Below are 22,656 nucleotides of genomic sequence, written 5' to 3' on the forward strand. Positions count from 1 at the left end.
ACCATGCATTTTGTTCATTAAGCTAACAAGGGCATCCCCCCTCAAATCGCCTCCTGAGTGTCCCGACAAACTTTGTTCATTCTTGGATGATTCTCACCATGACCAACAATTCATTTCTTTTTTTTTAACAGTTTATTTGTCAAAGAGAATGCAGAACCGTCCAATATCAAATTTGGACTGTGGTGCATCACATAGGCACCAGTGGCGTAGCGTAGTTGAGCTAGGCTACGGTGCAAACCTTGTGCTGGGCCCAGGTGCGTTAGGACGGTGCTTCCAGTGCGACGCACAAGCCTCATGCAAAATTGCACAGCAAAATTTGCACTACCATTCACCATCATCTGATAGCCTGTGAACAGTTCCTTATGAAACAACTTAGAGCTGAATGGTATCTCTCCTCTTTCTCATACATCACAGTCATCGTGCTATGTAATCCCACCCAACTCATATATTATCTCCTCCTTTTCTTTAATGTGTGTTTATTTGGTTTCAGTTATGATACTTTTGCCATGAATAAAAAAATATATTATTATTTATTTTGTTTTATTAACATTGATAAAGAACATGGCCTGCTGTGAAATCTGTTCGACCAATGGCCTGAATGTCCCAGCACACCAAATAAACATACATTAAAGAAAAGAAGGAGAAAATACATGAGTTGGGTGGGATTACATACCGCCATGACTGTGATGTCTGAGAAAGTCGAGAAATACCTGTCAGCTCTAAGTTGTTTTTAACAAATGTATAGTGTCCTTGAGTGCTTAGAAAGGCGCCTATGAATAAAATGTATTATAATAATCATTATTAAAGAATTGCTTACAGGCTATCAGATGTTGGTTAATGGTAGTGGAACAGTGAAATCTTGCCCTGTGTTTTATGCCCCTGATAGGCACAGCCAGGTTTTTTACTTGCTTTACTCCGTCTTTGTAGTGTGTGGCTGCTGCCAGCTTCACTTGTGCACATTGAGTTTTAACAAGTGATAATGTAGTTTTTTCTGCAGGTTTTGAAAGTATCGGCTCTATTAACTGGTACTGAATGAATTACATGGATCGTTTTCACGACAGGATCATGGATTCACACTTCTCTAGGTCGTCCTCAGATGAGCCGTCCATCGTTGTCTCCAGTCATCCCGATTCTCCATACATCTTTCCAGTTCGCTGGTACTTTGGGCTCCTGCATCCCTCTTGAGTATGTCCACGTATGTTAGTGTGGGACGTCCTCTTGACCGGTGCCCCCGTGTCGGTTCCCACAGCACCAGCTTGCTGGCTGACAGTTCTGGGTGTCTTTGGCAGTGCCCTGCAAGTCTCATTCTCCTTACATCAATCTTTTCACTCACCCTTGGTATTCCCTCATACAGGATTATGTTGGTTACATGTGCATTCTTGCTGATTCCTGGTGTAGCACCCATCCAGGGACTTCTCTAGGGTTGGTTAAAGGGTCCAGCATTCACTGCCATAGAGGAGAACGGACTCTATTGTGGCGTAAAAGAAGCTGAGTTTGATTTGGCGGGGGAGATTGGAGTTCCATACACTGGTCATCCCGTTCAGGGCCCTCCACGCAAGTGACCCATGAGCCCAGCTACTTGAAGTCATGAACTTCTTTCAGCACAGTGCCTCCTGCTGTAGACAGAGGTTGATGTTCTGGTGGAATGTTATAGGTGATGACCTCAGTTTTCTTGGTGTTCAACCTGAGGCCAACCTTGGCTCACTCTAGCTCTATCCTGTTTAGTAGTTCTTGTGTCTGTTCCACGTTGTCGGAGAGCAAACCGATGTCATCCGCATGGTCAAGGTCTGTGAGGACCACTGCGGGTTTTCGACTTGACCTCCTTGGTGTTAGCGTGAAGCCAAGTTCCTGCTCTCGCCCACTGATTGCCTTCCTGAGCGCATGATCAAGGACTATGATGAAGAGAAAGGGGGCTAGTGTATCCCCTTGCATAACCCCAGCAAGGATGTCAAACTCTTCACTGCTGCCATCTGGGGTCACCACATTGGCCCTTGTTCCTGCGTACATGGTCTCTATTGCTCAGAGTAGGTCCGGAGGAATACCGTATGACTTGAGGATCTTCGCCATCATAGCTCAGTGGATCGAGTCAAATGCCTTTTTGAAGTCTATAGAGCATAGGACTGCAGACAGGTTGTTCTTCTTCACCTCCTCAATCAATCTCCTAAGTGCCAAGATCTGGGCTGTAGTAGTTCTCCCCTCTCGAAAGCCATTCTGATTCACCCACAGGTATGGGTCAACTGCTTGCCGGACCCTGTTTAGGATCATGCGGTTGTAGATTTTCACAGCAATGCATGTCAGACTTATGCCTCGATAGTTGTCCGGCTTTGAGAGGTCTCCTGATTTGGGCACTGGGACGATGATTGACAAAGACCACATATCAGGCAGCCGATTGTGCAGCAGAGCAAGGTTGCAGAAACCCAGGATGATGTCGTCGAGATCACAGTTCTTCAGGACCTCTGGGGGAATGCCATCTGGGACGGCACTTTTGCCCACTTTCACAGTGGTTTTCGCCCTGGCGAGCTCCCCAGGCGTGAAGGGACCATCATTGATTGAGAGGTTCTGGAGGTATGGTGGCACATCTTCTTCAACTGTTTCCGCCGTCTCTCCCAGGAGCCCTTGGAAGTGGCTGAACCAGGTTGTCACCCTCTCTTCAGGGCTGTGTCCCTTGACCTGTCCCTCCTTGGTCTTCTTCCTCCCAGTCATTTCGTTGATGACCCTCCAGGCCTCCCCATATTGCTGTTCCCCTTGTGCTTCCCGCACTCTCTTCACTTTCTCCATCAGCTCCTCCCCTTTGATGGTGTCATAGGTGTTGAAGAGAAGCTGTTTGGCCTAGTTCAGCTCAGTGTGGTGGTGAACCCGACGAAGAGCCATACGCGCCTGGTAACCTAGCATTAACCCAACGCCGCCTGTTGCGGCCAGGGCCTTGTTCTGCCATGCTGATGCAGAGATGATCGTGCATCTCTCCACTCTGCGGTACACGATCCGGTCATCAGTGTGCACTCTCTTGTGTTCCTGGATCCCCAGGATCTCCACTCCCCATTCCTCAGCACAGTGGGGTAGCTCTATCAACCTTGCTTCTTCTCTCACTGTGCATGCGTTGACGGTTCCCATAACAAATGGTCTCCGACAGCGCATGAGTGCATTGGATGGGGTGCTGTGATCAGACAGGACCCGCCCTGGGACAAGCCCAGGGATTGAGGCCCTGTCGTCATGGTGTCCTCCAGAAGGAGGACCAGCACCACCGTCCGCTGCGATGTTCCTCTGGACTCCCGCCACTGAAGTATAGGATTTGGAATGACGCTGTACTCCATGGTTGGCTTTACTATGCTGATAGCGAACTGTGGGGCGCAACTCCTCACAGTCCCGGTTTTAGATCAGAGTGTCCTTCTCCTAGACGGGTTGCCATCCAAGGCTATGAGCCCCATCTGCCCACAACCATTCTTAGTCTGGCCCCTCCCCTGAGACCACTCTGCCATGGGAGACCCTACCAGGAGCACACATGTATTACAGTGTAGGAATATTTTCAGAAAATTAACAAATGTATATTGTAGATCTAAAACAGAGTAGCCTGACAGTATGTCAAAAAATCCGACTAGCAATCCAACAACACAAAATAAAAAATGATGCAAAAAAGAAACTCAACACTTTCATTTCTGATGTATGTTTTAGTTATAAAACAACTTTTCTTTTATGTCTTATTTTATAAATGGATAGAGTTTAGTGGATTTAATATACTATATTAATTAACCTATAGTAGCTTTCAGCTCTAACCATCAGCAGCAGTTTCAGTGGTGCATCAAACCTCCTGACGTGAAAATTTAGTTTATAGTGCTGAAATAAAACTGTGGAAAACCTCACATAAGTCTGCTTTGGAAGATTTTTTTGGGGTGGGGGGGGGGTGTATTTAAAAGTTTGAGACCCCCTCGAGACCTTCTGTATTTGCACGATGGAGAAAATGTGTTACAGTAGAGACTGGCCTGAAGGAACAAGTGGATGGGAAATCAGTGTGAATTATCCTGAATATGACCGGGGAGAGAGAGAGGAAATGATTTCTGCCTCCTTATCTACCAAACTCAATATCAAATGTGGCCCGTAAGGAATTCGCAGCAAAGCATTGTGGGTCATGATTACCTCCAGCCTCTTTCTCTCTGAGAACTTTTTATTTTGATGTTTCCTCAGCTGATCCTCCATCACTCTCTTTTTCTCTCTCCACCATCAAGGAGGAAATCAGTCCCTTTTTTTTGGTTTGTTGTTTACGCAGAGCTACCGGCGGTCGCACGGTGCTCTCCCTCACTCATTCATCACTGTAATCGTCCGGCAGGAAGTGGCTGCGTGTGAATGTGGAGAGAGGGTGTCATGCAAGAATGACAGAGGAGCCCATCAGAGAGGAGCGTGATTTGTTTGTGTAACAGGACACATTCAGATAAACTAACACAGACCAACAGAGCAGAGAAAACCTGGGGCACACATTTACCTGGGGCTTCAACATGAAGCTTGTGTGACACCCACGTCCAGAACTCTTATTTAAACTGACATGAAGGATACAACTAAGATCAAATATTAAACATAACCAAAAAAATGTTTGAACTAAACTACATTTTTGATAAAGAGACATTGTGGTAAGGTTGTTTTTGTCAAATACTTTTAATCACATCCTTAAAATCAATAACTTACACCTTTTGGACACTTTAGAAATCTGTAAATTGTGCAACTTTATTTTCTTTTACATCTTAGTTTATCCATCAAATGATTTACCAAATCAGGTCATGAAACTTTAGAATGGAAGCTGGAAGTCAGAAAGGTCTTCTGTCTCTTACAGTCATGAGTTATTACACAAAGGGAAACTTTGAAATTGGCTCTTTCGATGAATTCATTATTTACTTTAATTTTAAATGAGTTATTGATTTTTAAGTGTCCAGCGTGACCCTGCTTTTTAGGTTGTGAAATGTTTGTGGGTCTTTAAACATAGTGAATTACATTAAGAAATAAAGAATATAGTAATTGTTTAAAACATCACCTTTGCAACACTAAGTCCTTTATTCTAACTTTAGGTAATAATTACAGCCGCTTTTCATCTAAGGGTCTAAAAATTGAGAAGAAACTTCAGGCTTAGGAAGGAGAAGTAAAAGGCAGAGAAGTTGACTTTTTCCTTTTTGAGTAAATATTAGAGTGGGTAGAGGAGGGAGATCTGTCAAGTAGGGGCACAGAGAGAGACTAGACTGTTCATTTATGTAATGAGTTTTTGAGCTTAAAGTAGAAGATACGGAGGAAATCTTCTGTCCTGACTGAAATTTAGAGGGATTAAACAAAAGGTTTACAGGTCTGAAGTTTGACTTTGATTCACATTAAGTAATAATCCTCCAAACCTCCATTTCCGATGCTCTTTATGGTCTGTATGTTTTCATCTGAAGCCATTCAATGAGTTTAAATTCAGCTCTGCATATGGTAATTATCTGTGTTAGTGGCAGGGTCCGCCATTCTAGATTCAAATTACCTGCGCATGTATGAGGGATTCACTGGGAAAAATGCAGCGTTTGTAACATCTCTTTGATGCCTCACCGTTTATTGTTCACTGCCCTACAACTGTAGCTGGCTTCAGTTAGTGCTAACTCAAAATTTCCTACTTCACATTAAAAGCACTAAACTACTGAATCACAGGTTGAAGGACTTAAGGAAAGACAACACATTTGTCTTCCATTACGCCCTTTACTGTGACCTGCTGTTGTGTGGAAACTATAGAGCTGGACCCAAATATTCGACTATTTGAGTAATTTGGCTACAATTTTAAGATTCAGATATTCTCTTTTTTTCTGTATTTCAAAACTGTAGAACAACTGAATCCTTAAGATATAATGCCTTTAAATAAACAGACATGTGTTACAAAAGTCATTTAATTTCAGTTCAGTGAGTCTTTACTGCATTTTGCTGTCATTTGCATTCATGTTTCTCTCCTCACACTGGGGCAGGGTGCAGCAGGGAGATGAAACTCTGCAGTTCGCTAAATTGTTGCTCTCTACCAATATTAGCTGCTCTGTTACAACGGTGTCAGCCGTAAACAGGCTGAACACAGTCGAAACCCCCCAAATACTTGTTTTCCCATGTTCAATAGATGCATTTCCTCTTGAGTTACTCAAATTTAATGTTTCTGCAGTGCATGCGGGGCGTCAACCAAAGACTGTATAGAAAATGGACGTAGCCTCTCCGTCGAGGTCCATTCTCTGAACGTTATCCAATCGTACTCGCCTACAGGAGTCGGCATCTTTTCAGACTTTGACTCCGCCTCATTTCCACCAAAAAAGGGAATGTATGTGACATTGGGGGGGAGGGAGATACGTCCATCTGGCTGACGTATACCTCCGAGGAGAAGTGAGGGCCAGAGGCAAGCTGTCACTCAGGAAGCCACACCCCTAATTATTCATAAACTTTAACCTCCAATGAAATAAAAACTAGCCTGGTACAAAAATATTCACCCCCCTCAGTGTTGTCATGGAGATATGACCTAAACATACAGACTAGATTTTTTTTTTTACCAGGCCTTAAACAGGTTTAATTATGCTGTGAAAATGGCCTGTTTAACATGGGGGTCAATGAGAAACTGCTCTATTATGAAACCTGCCCCTAGTGGACACTCAGAGAACTGCAGTTTTGGCACTTCCTGATTGGATCAACCAGGAAATCACTGTGGTGTGACTTGGCATCCACATGCCTCACCATTGAGCTGCAATGAAAGCAGGTGTGTGCCTGTCCTTTAATTTCTGACTCATTTTGACAAAGATGAGAAACATCATCCACCTTACTGCAGGCTCCGATTTAAAAGCATTCATATACAGTAGTTAGCAGCAGCGTGGCTGAATGAAGCCAAAGCCAGCTCAGCACACTGAAACACATCCAAACACTCCCATCTGCAGCTGCCAACCAGCAGTCCGTCAAACAGCCTAAATTATACAAAGTACTCAGGGTAATAAAACATGATCGAAGTGCAGCCCAGGCGTTTTTTGCTTTCATCCCACATGAAGCTATGCAATAATAAAATAAAGAGTGGCAGCAGGAAGCTGAGATTTAACAGCTTATAACAGACGGCAGGAAAACGGATCCAAATGCAGACACAACTGCTTGAGTTATATGTTCACACAATTAAAAAATCAATGAACAGGGTCACAGTTGTCAGAGAAGGCGGACAAATGTGAGGGGGCTGAGGCAGGTAGGCAGGTACAGAGGTGGGCATGCATGACCATGATTATAGCTCCGAGTTAGTCTGTTTACAGTCTGCTCCACTTAGTGACACTTAGTCTGTCTGCACTTTATTAGCCAGGTGAATTATACTGTTCAGGTGCACTGGCATTGGATCAAAGAGATATCTCTTTGCAATATATCAAGCTAGAGAAGATAACATCATCTCTCCAAGGTTCTGCACTGAGATTCTATACGATTTGGAAGCTTTTCTTGACATTTGTGGAAAGAATGGAAGCAGAAAATGTAACTTGTTTATGTGTTTCTCCTCTTCTGCAAGTATGAAATGACTGACTATCTGTGTAGGTGTAGAGGGTGGGTAGGCGGGCGGGACGGATACTTGGGATTAGCTATAATACATTGTACTGGATTGTTTTGTATGCTGTGAAAACCGGGTAATATGAAGACCTTGGTAGAAATGAAAAAATAAACAAACACATCACCGCAAGATCAGAGCTAACAGCCAACACGATCAAACTAAACACTCGACTCATAGGATGGGGCATATTTTCTTGGCATTTTTACCTTTGTTAGACAGACAGGAAACGAGAGGAGGGAGAAAAAGAGAGAGGAAGAGAAGGGTATGACATGCAGAAAAGGTCCCCGGCAAGAATCAGGGACGCTGTGGCCATGTAGGTGTCACTGTGGCAGGTGAAAGCCGGGTAATACGTCAGAGATGGCGTTTGTGTGGGAAGTTTAATCCTGAATGCTGCTGGAGGAGAAATGTGTGTGTGTGTGTGTGTGTGTGTGTGTGTGTGTGTGTGTGTGTGTGTGTGTGTGTGTGTGTGTGTGTGTGTGTGTGTGTGTGTGTGTGTGTGTGTGTGTGTGTGTGTGTGTGTGTGTGTGTGTGTGTGTGTGTGTGTGTGTGTGTGTGTGTGTGTGTGTGTGTGTGTGTGTGTGTGTGTGTGTGTGGGCGCACTCAATCCAAAATGTGATTACATTTTTTTTGTTGAGTTGTAATTCTTACACACACACAAACACACACACAAACACACACTAACTGAACCGCAGCCTCACGCGTGCGCTGCATCTGACTATCGACTGCAACCTCTGCATCAATGAGAAAATGAAATAACAATAAGAGCGAGCTGCGGTAAGCGGCGGTGAGAAAGAAACTCTACAGCTCTGTTCTGGCAGACGTCGAAGGAGCTCGTATCATTACGCTGCTAAAAATAGAAACAGAGAGAGATAGTGCTGGGCAGGAAACAAGGCTGCAACAAGAGATATAATCTGCTGATTTAAAAATGGGAAAAGAAACCTCTTTAGATCAGCACATCTGACGTTCTCCATTACCTCTAATGAGTCACTGCTCACCACAATGGTTATTAAAGATGAACTGTGGGCTTAAAACATCCATAAATGAATTGATGATCAATTGATGATGATACATAATGGTTTGATTAAGTTCTTTGTTGTGCTTTACTTTTATTACATGGATGGAAAGAGTTTGTATCATGGAGAACAAAGAACATACGCATATTGATTTAATATTTAAAAAGTATTAGAAAAAGGAAGGTTTCTTGCCGTTAACGTAATGAGGAATTTATATCAAAGCGGCGAAGATGTTGATATCAGTAAAATGTTCTCAAAAACATATTTCATTTGTATTCTGAAAAAAAAGAATCAATCTTGCATGAATCCACTCATCAATGACAGCATCTGTTTTTATGCTCTTGTGTATGCACTTAAAGCACTTAGAGAAAGATCCTGGTTTAGTTTATTACAACTAGACTGCAGATGTGTATGTACATGTTTATACATATTTCCTTACAGTCACTATGTCCATTATGCCTTATCCATTAGCAAAAATTATTTGCAACATTTACATGACAACACACACACACACACACACACACACACACACACACACACACACACACACACACACACACACACACACACACTGCAAAGACACATAGTGACACGTTAACACTCCAGTGCCTGTTGGTTCAGGACAGAGAGGAGAGCTGCAAGAAGAGGTCTCCCTCTGCTTCAATTTCTATGATTGTTTAAAAAACATTTTATGCTTTTTACATATTGCAGCTTTCCTGTGCAGAGCTCGATCCACATAAAATGTGAATATTGACAGAATATTTTCTGGCGTAGCTGAGCAAAAAAACACAAAAACACTGAATTTTCTCACTATCAACCCTCTTTGTAACTGGTAGGCTACCGTTATCTTCACTTCACCTGTTGAACTACAACTGACTGTAACTAGATGACAGACACTCCACTGTCCTGTTGTAACTACAGACATAGCTGCTGCTGCGTTCATGGACTCATGGCGTTCAGCCAACCCTTTACAATTATAGAGGAAACACTGTGACAGTAAAAAAATAACCCCAAATGTATTTAAGGAAACAAATCATCCAACACATTCGCATCCCAAACTGCTGTTCTGTCTTTGAACTCTTTGGCGTTACTTGTCAATGCTTTGGGCAGCCCTGCGCGTCAAACGCTCAACGCTCCTAGACCCCGGGGAACACGTTAACATTATGAACTCATTCAAAACTACATGGTTAGGTTGAGGCAAAAAAAAAACACTTGGTAAGGGTGAGGAAAAGATCGCGGATGGGGTTAAAATACACTCACTGGCCACTTTATTAGGTACACCTGTCCAACTGCGCGTTAATGCTAATTTCTATCAGTCAATTACATGGCAGCAGCTCAGTGCATTCAGGCATGTAGACATGGTGAAGAGGATGTGCTGCAGTTCAAAGCAGCATCATAACGGGAAAGAACGGTGATTTAAGTGACTTTGAACGTAGCATGGTTGTTGGTGCCAGACGGGCTGCGTTGAGTATTTCAGAAACTGCTGATCAACTGGCATTTTCACGCACAACCATCTTTAGGGTTTACAGAGAATGGTCCCAGTGAGCGGCAGTTCTGTGGGCACAAATGCCTTGTTTTAGCCAGAGGTCAGAGGAGAATGGCCAGACTGGTTGGAGCTGATAGAAAGGCAACAGTAACTCAAATAACCACTGGTTCCAACAGAGGAATGCAGGAGAGCATCTGAGAACACACAACACCACCTACTTTCTAGCAGATAGGGAACAGCAGCAGAATACCACACTGATACTTTATTAAGCACCAGGTGCACCTAATAAAGTGGCCGGTGAGTGTAAGTGTGTCTGTAACGTAACTACAGTGACACACGTAAATGAAAAGGTTTGTTTGGCCCATCCACCATCCCTGCCTTCCTCCTTATATGAAGTTTGGTGCTCTTACTGCTGGAGCATTTGCTCTAAGTGTAAAATACAGGTATGTGTGTATGCGACACCCTGGGAATGAGAATGGGCCGAATCATCACATTCGAGAAGTTGCAGCCAGTAAAGTATTGATGTTTTACTGGATAAAACGACTCATTTCAACAGACTCTACTGCGGCCACTTCTTTTTTTAAAGAGCGTGTTAGTTTTCCTCTCTTCTGGCAGCTCGTCCACAGAGAAAATCCACCCTCGTCTTTCTTTTTAATGCAGCTTCTCCAGAGAGACAAACACTGGAGCAAAAAAAAAAAAGGACGCCTTTTCCCTCTTAACTCCAGCGATTCATTATTTACAAGCAGACATGGAGGAGAGGAAGGAAATGAGACTGTGCATGGATGACTTCTCCTCTCTGCTGCACCTCGTCTCTAATGCTCCTGCCGTCTCCCAGCGGTCCACCAAACACACACAGTTAATGCATACAAACAGTCACACAAAGATGCTCTCCTATAGGCACTGGCACTGTACTAGTCTCTGAAACGCTTCAAAGCTCACATTCATTTAGACACAATTAGGCCTGAATATAAATATGATTTAGCAGTTCAGGCCAGTGATTCCTTTATTAACATTGATTTATAGAAATGACATTCTAACGAAATAAAAATGTACTTTGGTGTGTTTACATGTATTCATATTGGGTGAACAGTGTAGGACTGAAGATAATAGGATAATTAAGATTAGCCTTTATCGTCTCTCTTGAGGAAAATTGACCTTGGGCATCTGAGAGAACACACAAAGCCTCTCCATACACACACATATATCCGTATACATGTACAATTAAACCACGGTTAAAGTTCAGCAACACACACCGGGTGCCCTTCTAGTTACCGTTAAGGATGTCACAATATGAGATTTAATATCATGATTATTGTCAGTGGAAATATCACGGTTTCATGATTATTAAAGAGAGAGTTTCTTATTGGACACTGCAAAGAAAATCAAACCTGTCAGTCTACTTTCTTTGTAAAATATTCAGGTTGATCACGTCCTCATAGACCTGGGGTTACATCCAGGTAGCTGCTACATCTCCCCACCAGATGTAGACAGGAAACAGGAACATGTTGTGAACTCCTCCAGAATTTTTTTCTAAAAATATTAGAACTTGTTTGTTACTACCTACCGACTTTATTTCTCAAAATATTACAACTTTTTTTGTCACAACTTTTGTCTCCATGTCCCCCCCAGACTGAGACAGTTAACAGGAAGTTGTGAACTTCTCCAGCCCAGTTTAAACTGGTTTGGTCCAGCTTGGTAACGTTAAATTCACTAGTTCACTTTTTTCGCACAGACTTGAGCAGAAAGGCCTGGATGATTTTCTCCAACATGTTGGAATATATTCACAGTGTTGGACCCTTTGCACTCACTTTTACTTTTACACTTTGCAAACTTGATATCCATCTTGTCCAACAACTCCCTGCTCATTTTGAACACACACTTAACATTTAAGAAGCTTTTTAGGTGGATATAAGGCTGAATGTGAGTTCCCTCTGACATTTTTACAGCTCTTCTTCTAAACGCTCCAGGTGAGTGCCACGACGACTCCGTCAACTCACAAGATTCATTTTCACAGGGCAACAATGCAGGAATAAGCATACCATCAGGAATAAGCATACCATAGATAGATCGTAGCTTCTACAATTTTTACGGTTATGAAAGTGTAACGTTAAGTGACTGGTTTGTTAATCTCTTGTTAAAGAATGAATTGATTATCGGGAAAAATGCCAAACATCACATCACAAACAAGATGACAGCATCACAGCAGTCATCTTCATAACAAACAAAAACTTGTCCTCAATCCCTTAAAGATTCTCTCTCTCTCTCTCTCTCTCTCTCTCTCTCTCACACACACACACACACACACACACACACGAACACACACACACACACACACACACACACACACACACAATGTACTCATGAATGCCCACGGGTTTCTCCACACTCCTGTGCACACACATTTGAGTTTATTCATTATTAAAAGTGCGACCTTGGAAACACTTAACACTGTGAACAATGCTGAACAGCAGAGGAGAAAAAGGTGAGAGTATGCTTTAACAGGCTTTACATGCACTCATATTGAATCTGACTGCAATATTATGGTAATAGTCTGACCTTTGAAAGGCTGGAAATAAACAAGAATAAATGCAATTAGTGCATGTTTCATTGTGCGCTTCTGATCGAGTCTGAAGAGGCTCCTTCTCTTTGTGTTTGAGATACACTAGCAGCACTCACTAAGCTTAGCATCAGTTTTGGACAAGGATAATGAAAATAATGCTGTGTCTCTGCTCGTCTGAGGTGGAAAGATGTGAGGAAAGTAAAAAGTGAGCGTGCACAAGAATCCACAGCGATCACAAGATATGATTTGACGGGTTTGTCTTTACAAGATCAGTTTCCTTTCAAGTGATCTCACAGAACTATAGTTGTGACTGAGCAGCTGAGGATCTTTTGTTGCTCCTCTGTTCTGTTTGTATCGTGCTGCCCCTTGTTGTCTGTGCTATTATTTCAAAATCTAACTGTACAGGTTGTCTGTAGTATTTAAGATGATGAATCAATCCAGTAACACTCTGGTTTTAGTCAATTTGGATCCTCTTTCCTTATCACTTACTTTTGCAGGTTTGCATGATGGATGCCCTGCAGCTCTTCACCAACCTTCTTTTACAACAGTTAACCCGCGGCTACATTTCTATTTTTACCCTCGGAACGTTGGGGCTAACCCCGCTGCCAAAAAAGGCTGCAGTCTACTTTAGATTGCACCACAGTGAAGCGATAGCCATGGACTACACGGCCCTCAGGCCTTTGGATAAATAAAGAATGTCCCAGAATGCCTTTAGCCCGAGGCTAAGTGTAATAGATACAAATATAGCAACAAAAGTTACGTAATCAGAAGCATGTAATTAGATGAGCCTACACTTTATAGGCTCCGTTCACACTGCAGTTACAAGTGACCTGAATCAGTTTTTTTCACTCATATGTGACCCATATCTGATTGGCCTTAGACAGTGTGAACAGCACAAGTCACATTGAATCTGACATTTTCGAGTCAGAATCAGGCCACTTTTAAATGTGCCATTGAATCGGATACATATCGGATTTTTTTGAATGTGACTGCAATCTGAACAGACAGACTTTGACGTCACTCTGACCCACGCTGCACTGTTTTGTAAATGAATGATGAATAAAGTTGATTGAAAAAAAAGTGTGCGACAGGCGGGAGCCAGGAACAGAATCAAAACAAACATGGAGGACAGCAGTGAGGCAGGCGGCCAGTGGAGTGAGAGTGACGGTTTATAACTTGTTTTAGTTTTAGTTTAGTTTTGTATTATGCTATAAAGTCCTACAATACCGGCCACATTTAAAGACGTAATGTTATCAGCCAAACAAAAAATTGAATGGCAATAAATCGGAATTGTGCATTAAGACCTGCAGTGTGAACGTAGCATATGTCTGTTAGCTTGATGTAATTGGTTGGAATGAATATGAATGAATACATTTGAAATACACGCTATAAATGAGAAAGAAACACTGGCAGCAGAATCAGAGTCAGCTATAGCCTGAGAGCACACAGATGGTCTCGGAGTGTTTGTGTGTGTGTGTGTGTGTGTTTTTGTATGTGTGTGTGTGTGTGTGTGTGTGTGTGTGTGTGTGTGTGTGTTTGTGTGTCTGTGTGTCTGTGTGTGTGTGTGTGTGTGTGTGTGTGTGTGTGTGTGTGTGTGTGTGTGTGTGTGTGTGTGTGTGTGTGTGTGTGTGTGTGTGTGTATAATAAGTCATGAAATATATTTGCATAGCGTGATGAACAGAAATAGCTTGTGTATTTTTGGTACGTGACACAGATGATGCTGTTTTAAGAGCACACATCTGCAACTCAGGTGACCTAAAGACCTCAGTTGCTCCCTCTGTTGTTTTAATCCCAGATGTGAACAAAGAGATAAATAAACAGTGACGTATACCCGCCCTCCTGAAATAGTCAACAGTCACAGTGAAAAACAGCACTCCGTCCGGCTGTCAATATTTACAGACTTTACAAAATGTCAAAAATAGAAAATGTGCAGCATCACCAGCTCCAGAGGTGCCGCCTGCAGCTGATCCTGACCTCTGACCTTTCAAGATAAGTGTGTCTGCTGCTCCACTGGCTTCCTCCCAAAACGAAGAAAGAAACAATGAACCCCACTGAGGAGAAAGATCTTCTGCACACATCCATCATGGAGAAAACAATTTAAATAAATCCATAAAGCCATTATTTCGGCTTAAACTGGGGCTAATAAATGTTAACTGCCTGGATGTGAGTGCGAGGGAAGGGCTTTCTAGCAGGAGGGGGCGGAGGTAGAAACAATTTCCTCTCAGGGATCGATTAATTATCATTATCAATTATCATGGAAGTTTGTTCTGCTGCGAGTGAGCACATGAGGCCTTTTTTAGTGGTCTGGGAAAGTTCTGCCATGAGCGATCTGCTGGTCAACAGCTTTTTATGGAGAGCTTCTGACAACTGATGATGATGTAATCAGCATCAGCAGCAGCTCAAGTGTGAGAGTGAGCACGTGCGAACAGATAAAAACAAACACTGCATTTTCCTGCTTTCTAATTGCATTTTTCTCTAAAGGTTAAAAAAAACATTGTTGAAATAGTTTAGATAATATCAAACGTTGCGCTCTTGAGCTGATGTACAAAGTCTAAACTGTATCGGCATACAGAACTACTCACTACCTTTTTCTTCCTGCCTTTATAGTTACTAAACACACACTCCTCCTGCTCAGTGAATCTGCTTCAATGCACAAAAGGAAGTGTTACTTGAGTGTACATGCACACACGCCTTTATTGTACGTCACATGAATAATCCAACAGTGGGCTGGTAAAAGCCTCCCAGTCTGTCAGTCCCAGCACACAAGCTGTCCCAAAAACCCAGTGCAGCCTGTGAAGCATGTGACAGCTCCTCCTCATCCAAAAACACAGTTACGAGCCTGTTTACTTGTGTGTTTAGGCTTTTAAAACTCTGCAGAACAAGGATGAATACTCCAAAGACGAAACTGGGGTTTACTGCAGCCAGTTCCTAATGGTGAGGATTCAGATCAGTTTGTCTGCAGTCGCTTTCTGCTGGCGCCGCAGGTTGGCATGTGGCCGCGGCAAGTAATCACAATTTAGTTGCCAAGTAGAAAAATATTTAGGGTTTTATCAGGAGGATACTGAGGCAGGGATATTCTCACCACTTTTGCTGAAAGTTTTGCTGAACGTAAAGTATCAAATACATTCATGAAAAAAATGTTACAGGTGAAATGATATGAAGTTTCTATTTCGATGAAGACTCTTATTTGTTGCCTATATGCCGGAAATATGAACTTCTGTCATTTCACTTGTAAACAAAATGCCCTTTTTTTGTTTCGTTACATTCAGCAAAACTTCCCGAAATTTTTTGTACTTTTTCCCTTTTTTTTTTTTTTTTTACTTTACATGGGATAAATAAAAACAGTCTGTCCTCCCCAAACAAAACCAGCTTCTAATGACCAAGCCCCCACCACAGCAACTTCCTGGTTGATCCAATTCAGAAGTGCCATAAAATGCAGTTTTCTGAGTGTCCAGCAGTGGCGATTGCTCTAAGACGGCAGGGGAAGCTCAGCTTCCGCTAAAATGTCACCAAAAATAAATAAATAAATAAACGAAAAGTTGTGAAATATGTACTGCTGTGTGCACATTTAATTGACTACATACGTGCTAGAGAAACATCTTTTGTTCCGAATCAGCTACTTATCACAGGTAACCAGAGCAACTTCCTTCTCGTTCATCCCCACAGCACCGCAGCTCTTTACACAGTCGGATGCTCAGCTTCTACTGACTTCAATGGGGAAGCGTAGAGCAGGTTGTTCCACTGCAGCCGAACTAGACCCTCAGGGCGTGATCACACTGTCCTTTTGGCCGCGGCCAAAACCGTTTTTTCAGCTAAAGCCTAGTACCTTTAAGCCATGTGAGTGCACCCGCTCCGCGCTCAACTGCGGCCAGCGGACCGTCCACGGCCCGCTTGAAAGAGGTGGGCTTTAGCGGAGCCGTTTGCACATGTACGAGCACGAGCGTGCGCACGTGTACGAGCACGAGCCCTACGGCAGTAGCGGACAAGTACCCTAAAGTCCGGGTCATGGTCCGGGAGGACACTGTGAGCAGACCCTCAGTGGATAAATGCTGGGCTTTGTCCCGCCCATCGGACGCTCAGCATCTCTGGGGGTCTATGGGACAGTGGGCTGGACCGTAGGCACGGCTTCTGCATGATGATTGGATGAGCTGTCTGAGGCGTAATCTTTTTTTGATTGACAGCTAAATGAGCGAGTCAGTGATCTTGAAGAATAAACATCCAGCTGAGTTTTTTCCAAGTTTTTCATTCCATTGTTCGGAACTTATCCGGAGACTTTACCGATCCCCAGCGACTTTGTCTTTATTTATCTAGTAACGTGTTCTGTTAGCCTAGCTCCCGGGAAGTTGTGCTAATGTTGCTAACTCAGTATACGTCAGCCAGATGGACGTATCTCCCTCCCCCAAACGTCACATCAATGGCTGTTTTTGGTAAGAGGAAATGAGGCGGAGTCAAAGTCTGACAAGATAGAGGCTCTCAGAGACGAGTACGATAGGATCAAGTTGAGAGAACGGACCTCGACGGGTGATAACGACCTATTATCTACGATTGCTATTAGGTGGCGACTTCTAGTGGTTGTAGTAATTATGATGGGTGTAAAAGAGTCAGATGACGTAGTATCCGTATCCATGTCCGTGTAGGGAGGAGGATAAGGTCAAAAACCTTCACCATGCTCATGTGTGAAACAAAAAGTAAACTGTGACATTATTTTAAGATAACCAATGTTGTTAGGGTGTAGTTACGTCCATGACTCATTTTAAGGTGTAAGTAGTTCCATTTCTCAACATTACGTTCACAGTACAGTCTTTGAGTCAGTCTGGAAGGACACAGGCTCATAAACTGTGTGTCCTGCGGCTGTGTAAGTCTAAACACTCATTAATCCTCTACACCACAATTACAGACACTTTACTGCACGTGTACTGAAGTTGCCAAGTAAAGTGATACTGACTGTGATAAACAGTCATTAGCCTTTCCCTGGTGATAAGAGGGAGATCCCTTCTGAAAAAGAGAAGCTGCATCATTTAGACTCGAGGATAACAAGTCCTGCCGACACTCAAACAGCACATGTGCAGTTTTTTCTAGAGGTAATACATCTCTTTTAGACAGGTGAAGTGACGTTTAACAGAGCAAAAAGAGCCACTCGTGCAGGGTATTTATTTTTATAGCTTTGGGGACTGGAGGTTTGGCGTACTACGACTGTGAAGCCCTGACACTCATGCCATGCTGTTGCATCTCATCCTTCTCTCTGTTTACCTCTTCAACTAAAACTGCGACAATAAAGACTAAAGTCTCAATGACTAATCTCTGTTTAAAGGCCTGATTTAGGCTCAGTTCTTTCATCATTTCTGTTGACTAGTAAGCAGGAACGTAATGTATAAAAACTGAGGCTATGACACAAAAAAACATCCCTTCTCCATGAGACAAATCCAGAGACAACTGGACAAAAACATTGGCTGAAATTCTTCACCACTTCGTCTCCAGAAGAAGTAGAAACAAATCATGTTTCTTACAAAGTTTAGTTATTGTCAGGGTATGTGGGCAGATTTGTGCCCTAATGCTGAGCCATCTTATGATCAGTTAAGCTACTGATAACAACAAACAATCTGTGATTCAGGAGCCGTCCATCGCAGACAGTCTGAGGACTAAAGCTTTTAGTGTTCATGGTGTCAATAATTCCGGAAGGACACAAGAGCCTCATCAAGAACTAGTAAAAACAGTACCAGCACCAGTAAATATCACCAGATATTTATGATCTGGCTTTTCCTCTTTGCCTCCTAGCGTGCCCTTTGAGATTTAAACTGCAGGCTCGGCTGTCATCACTCAGCAGTATTGAGCTGCTGTGTATGTCTAGACTGGACTGTTGTGACCGACATAAACAACTGTTTCTACCTGCAGGAATTTTCACTTACATCTAAGAGTGTAAATGAAAGGTACAGACTGAAAGTCCTCTGACACTGCAGCGTCATATATGGAAAACAAACCTTCATAGATACAAATGTCATTAAAAACATTGTGTTACCCTGCTCCACCACTGAGGACTTTTATTTTGAAAGAGAGGCAGAACACAGAAGTTTACAGTAAATGCTTACTATGTGCTGAAATGTAAAGAAAAGCTGAGCTAACACAAACAAATGATACAACTACACTGGATTGTAGTTCAGACTTTTTGGGAGTGTGCATGTCTCTTTTAAAAAAATGTCTGTCTCAGCAAAAGACAAAACTGTTTTAGTTTGACCTTTTGGATCTGGCTAATTCAGTTCATGAACATCCAAACACCAACATGATTCCAACAAAGCAGCAGTAAAGCACTTCATTTATACCTGATGGCTTTGGTTAAAGTTTTATGAGTGGACATTGATGGACATCAGTTGTTATTCAAACTGTTCAATGCAGAGCTAGTTTTGTGGTTTATTTTTAAATAACTCTGATATCTATAGTTTACTGACACAACAGTTTGTATCATAACAAAGTTGATGAGTTAGCGTGTGTTATTTTTTGTCCAGGACATTAAAAAAAGGGCTCCATTTAATCACAGTGTCTCGTATGATGACATAAAAGTTTAGACCCCCTGCGTAAGAAATACTGGCCTCCACTGATTTTAAAAAAGACACGATTATTAAACGCTCTTTCTCAAATACAAACAAGCTTTCTGTCACTGAGAAAATGAGATAAGAATTAGTGCCAGAGCAGGACGGTGAGAAAGAGACCGAGCCGGAGAGAGAAAGGAAAGTGCTTATGGTGGCAGGTTGGTTGCCAGCCTTTATTGCATGAGTGACAGTGAGAGTTAGGGGCTGACACACATTCTGGTCTCCTCAGAGTCCCACAGGCCACGTCTGAGCTGCCGCTACAAGTTGTTTATCTTCATCATGGCAGCGCTGCAGAAGCTGTCACGCATCCTGGGAACAAAAGAGCTAACTGAGGATAGGAGATGGAGCTCTGCCCACATCTCCATTTCTGTTCTGTGTTTACGTGAGGGGACCACCGGGTCAGATTCCTGCTGCACACAGCAAGAAAAGCGTCCTTCTCAACAATTAACTCAGTGTGGTGGAAGTGTCTGCCATACGCGTGAGACGGTCCACTTGTTCCTGAAGCGACTGAGCTCGTTTGAAGGTCTGTTCACGAATCAAGAAGCATTCTTTTTAAGCAGGTGAAGCTGTCGACCCACGACGAAGGGAGATTAAAATAAGAGACATTTTACATTTTAACTTTTTAACTCATGTTTAAAAACTTCACTTTGCAGATTTGTGTTGCCTGCTGCTGCGTAATCAGCCTAAAAACCACGCACTGAGGGACACGATGCAATTCACCCTGTTCCTTTCTAATGAACAAGTATTCTTTTCCTGAATCAATCTTTTCACGAAACTGAAAGATTCCTCAGTGTTTGATGAGGCCAGTCGGGAAACCATGCAACACCAAGAAAACGTTCCACCTGCTCTGGTCTGTAAGAAGTAACTAAAACAGAGCTTACATTTTATAATTTTATGAAAGTGTATGAGTCCATGCTGACTCTGAGACAGAGTTGAAGCCTGACTAAAGCTTGTGCACATGGAGAGCACTAAAAGTTCAGGGTTGGATCGATATGCAGCAGTCACTTCCTCCAGACATGGACACACAGCTACAGCCTGCATTTGGATCATTTCCTTTGGACAACAGCCATCATCAGATGAGTCAGGGTCACACCAGTGTCCATTCTGAGCCAGTGCAAATGTTTGAATGAAGAACTGATATTTTCCATAGACAGATCTGGAAGTAAACATGTTTACCCAATGCTCACACACAACGCAAACATATATATATATATATAAATATTAGGGTGCAAAGTCTTGGAAGAACACTTGTTTAGAATTTAAATTTCAAAGTCAAGGTAAGGAACAGAACTTGCATGCAGACCTAGACGTAGGGTCAGGTAAATAAAATATATGCACCAATAAATAATAAGAACTTAAAGTGAAAACTGCTGCTCAGAGAAGAGAGACAGCCTGCTACCACGTCAGTGCGAACCGCCAAAAGGGCACAGGACATAATGAGGCAATGGGTATCGCATGTATAATTTATTGTGTTGGAGGCACGCTGGGAAAAAGACCTATAGAGCAGAGAGAAAATGAAGTATGAAAAACAACACAAGGACAAGTAAACAACAACAGACTTATGAGAGAAAATACAGAAGAGAGGAGGATGTCTGAAGGAAAAGAAGAAAATACGAGAAAACTGGCCTCTGAATGTGTGTGTGTGTGTGTGTGTGTGTGTGTGTGTGTGTGTGTGTGTGTGTGTGTGTGTGTGCGTACTCAAACCTCATAGCTTTATACTTTACTGTTCATACAAAAGTAGAGAACTCCTTGAGAAACTAAAATAACTAGTCTGTTTTAACCCCACAATCTCAGTTGATGCACTTCCAGGTTTGGATGGACATTTACCTTACAGTACAAAAGCCTCCTTGAAAAAAAAATCAAGCTGTGAACAGCAAAACTGAAGGTGGAAATGTTGGTACATGACTTTTAAAGATGACATTTTCCGCATAAACATAGCGTCTAAAAGTGAATGTTGGGTTGATGGTAAGAATCTTCAATATTAATTTTACGCTCACAACTTCCCAACTTGGGAAATGCAACAATCCTGAATGCACCGTTACACTCTGCAGAAACCTGATAAAACATTCAGCAGTTTGCATCAGCTCACTTTCTGGGATTCTGGGTTGAAACAATAAAGGAAGTTCTGATTTACACCTGAACAAGCTGAAAATTACATGACAGCAGCTCCACAGTAACTGGTCGGAGTAAAAACCAAAACCTTTCACACTGAAAAATACAAGAACAACAACAAGGAAGCGTCAGACTCAGTATTGTACTGGCAACAAAACCACCATTCAGACTGAACACACTGATGCCATTAGTGTACATAAATGTCTGTGAGTGACCAGACAAGTGCATGCTGGTGTCACAGGATGCACAGAACTGTAACGACATATACTGTACATGTGAGTGAAGTGTGTGTGTCTCCAAAGGACAGGAGAGCTTACCCTCTTGCGCAGGTTGCAGGTGAGGAAGAGGTTGCGGGAGAAGGAGTTGGCGAAGGCGGTGTAAAATTCCAGCACCTTGAGCAAGGCTTCCCTCTTGATGACGTGGAGGTCGCAGTATGTTAGGGCTCTGACGTTAGCGCACGCATGCGCCAGGGTGGTCTCCTTCCAAAAGACGTCACCAAAGACGTCGCCTTTGCCTGAGGACACAAGAGTTTCAGTGATTGTTGCATCCGTTTGGTTGATAAAAGGTGACACCTCAGGTCAAACTAACACTGGAACTGAATCTAAATGTAACCACAGCGTAAAATCATCCCTGGGTCTTTTTCGGCAAATACACTCATCAAATAAGCCATTGAGACATTTTTTTCATGTAACAGCTATTAACGGAGATATCCTGGAGTGTCGCTAACAGCTGGTAACAGCCAAATGCCACTAACACTGATTAGCTCGGGGCAGCACGGTAAAGGCATTAAAGTGTCTTCTTTAACCCCTAATACTGCTCAAAATAACACCAAACTTTAAAAGAAAAGTCCTTACACAGCCGCATCCGGCTGTTAGCAATTGTTAGCGACTGGATAAATTGTCTGGATGGCTTATTTGATGAGTGTATTCGTCGAATAACAGCAAAAAAGACCCCTGTTCAACACCATGCATTTCAGCTGTTAGTTCATGTACGAAAAGTAGAGCAGCTTGATTATGGCTTGATCACTCTCATCACTCATCTTCAGCCTCTTATCCGGGGTCGGGTCGTGGGGGCAGCAGCTCTAGCAGGGGACCCCAAACTTCCCTTTCCCGGGCCACATTAACCAGCTCTAATTGGGGGATCCCGAGGCGTTCCCAGGCCAGTGTGGAGATATAATCTCTCCACCTAGTCCTGGGTCTTCCCCGAGGCCTCCTCCCAGCTGGACGTGCCTGGAGGCGCCCAGGGGGCATCCTTACTAGATGCCCGAACCACCTCAACTGGCTCCTTTCAACGCTAAGGAGCAGCGGCTCTACACCGAGTTCCTCACGGATGGCTGAACTTCTCACCCTATC

At 42.9% G+C, this 22,656-nt stretch overlaps 1 protein-coding gene across 1 annotated transcript in view; it reads right to left on the minus strand.

The window, feature by feature from the left end:
- Positions 1–22,656, minus strand: part of kcnh5b (potassium voltage-gated channel, subfamily H (eag-related), member 5b) — a gene marked incomplete at both ends in the record, with an annotated part of 156,443 nt that overhangs the window by 16,680 nt on the left and 117,107 nt on the right. The window contains one exon of the mRNA XM_083924468.1: positions 21,622–21,818. Within this exon, the coding sequence (XP_083780594.1) occupies positions 21,622–21,818 (197 nt within the window). The remainder of the gene's footprint in view (positions 1–21,621; positions 21,819–22,656) is intronic.

Source organism: Echiichthys vipera (genome assembly GCF_963691815.1).
Source record: "Echiichthys vipera genome assembly, chromosome: 12".
NCBI classification, from domain to species: Eukaryota; Metazoa; Chordata; class Actinopteri; order Perciformes; family Trachinidae; genus Echiichthys; species Echiichthys vipera.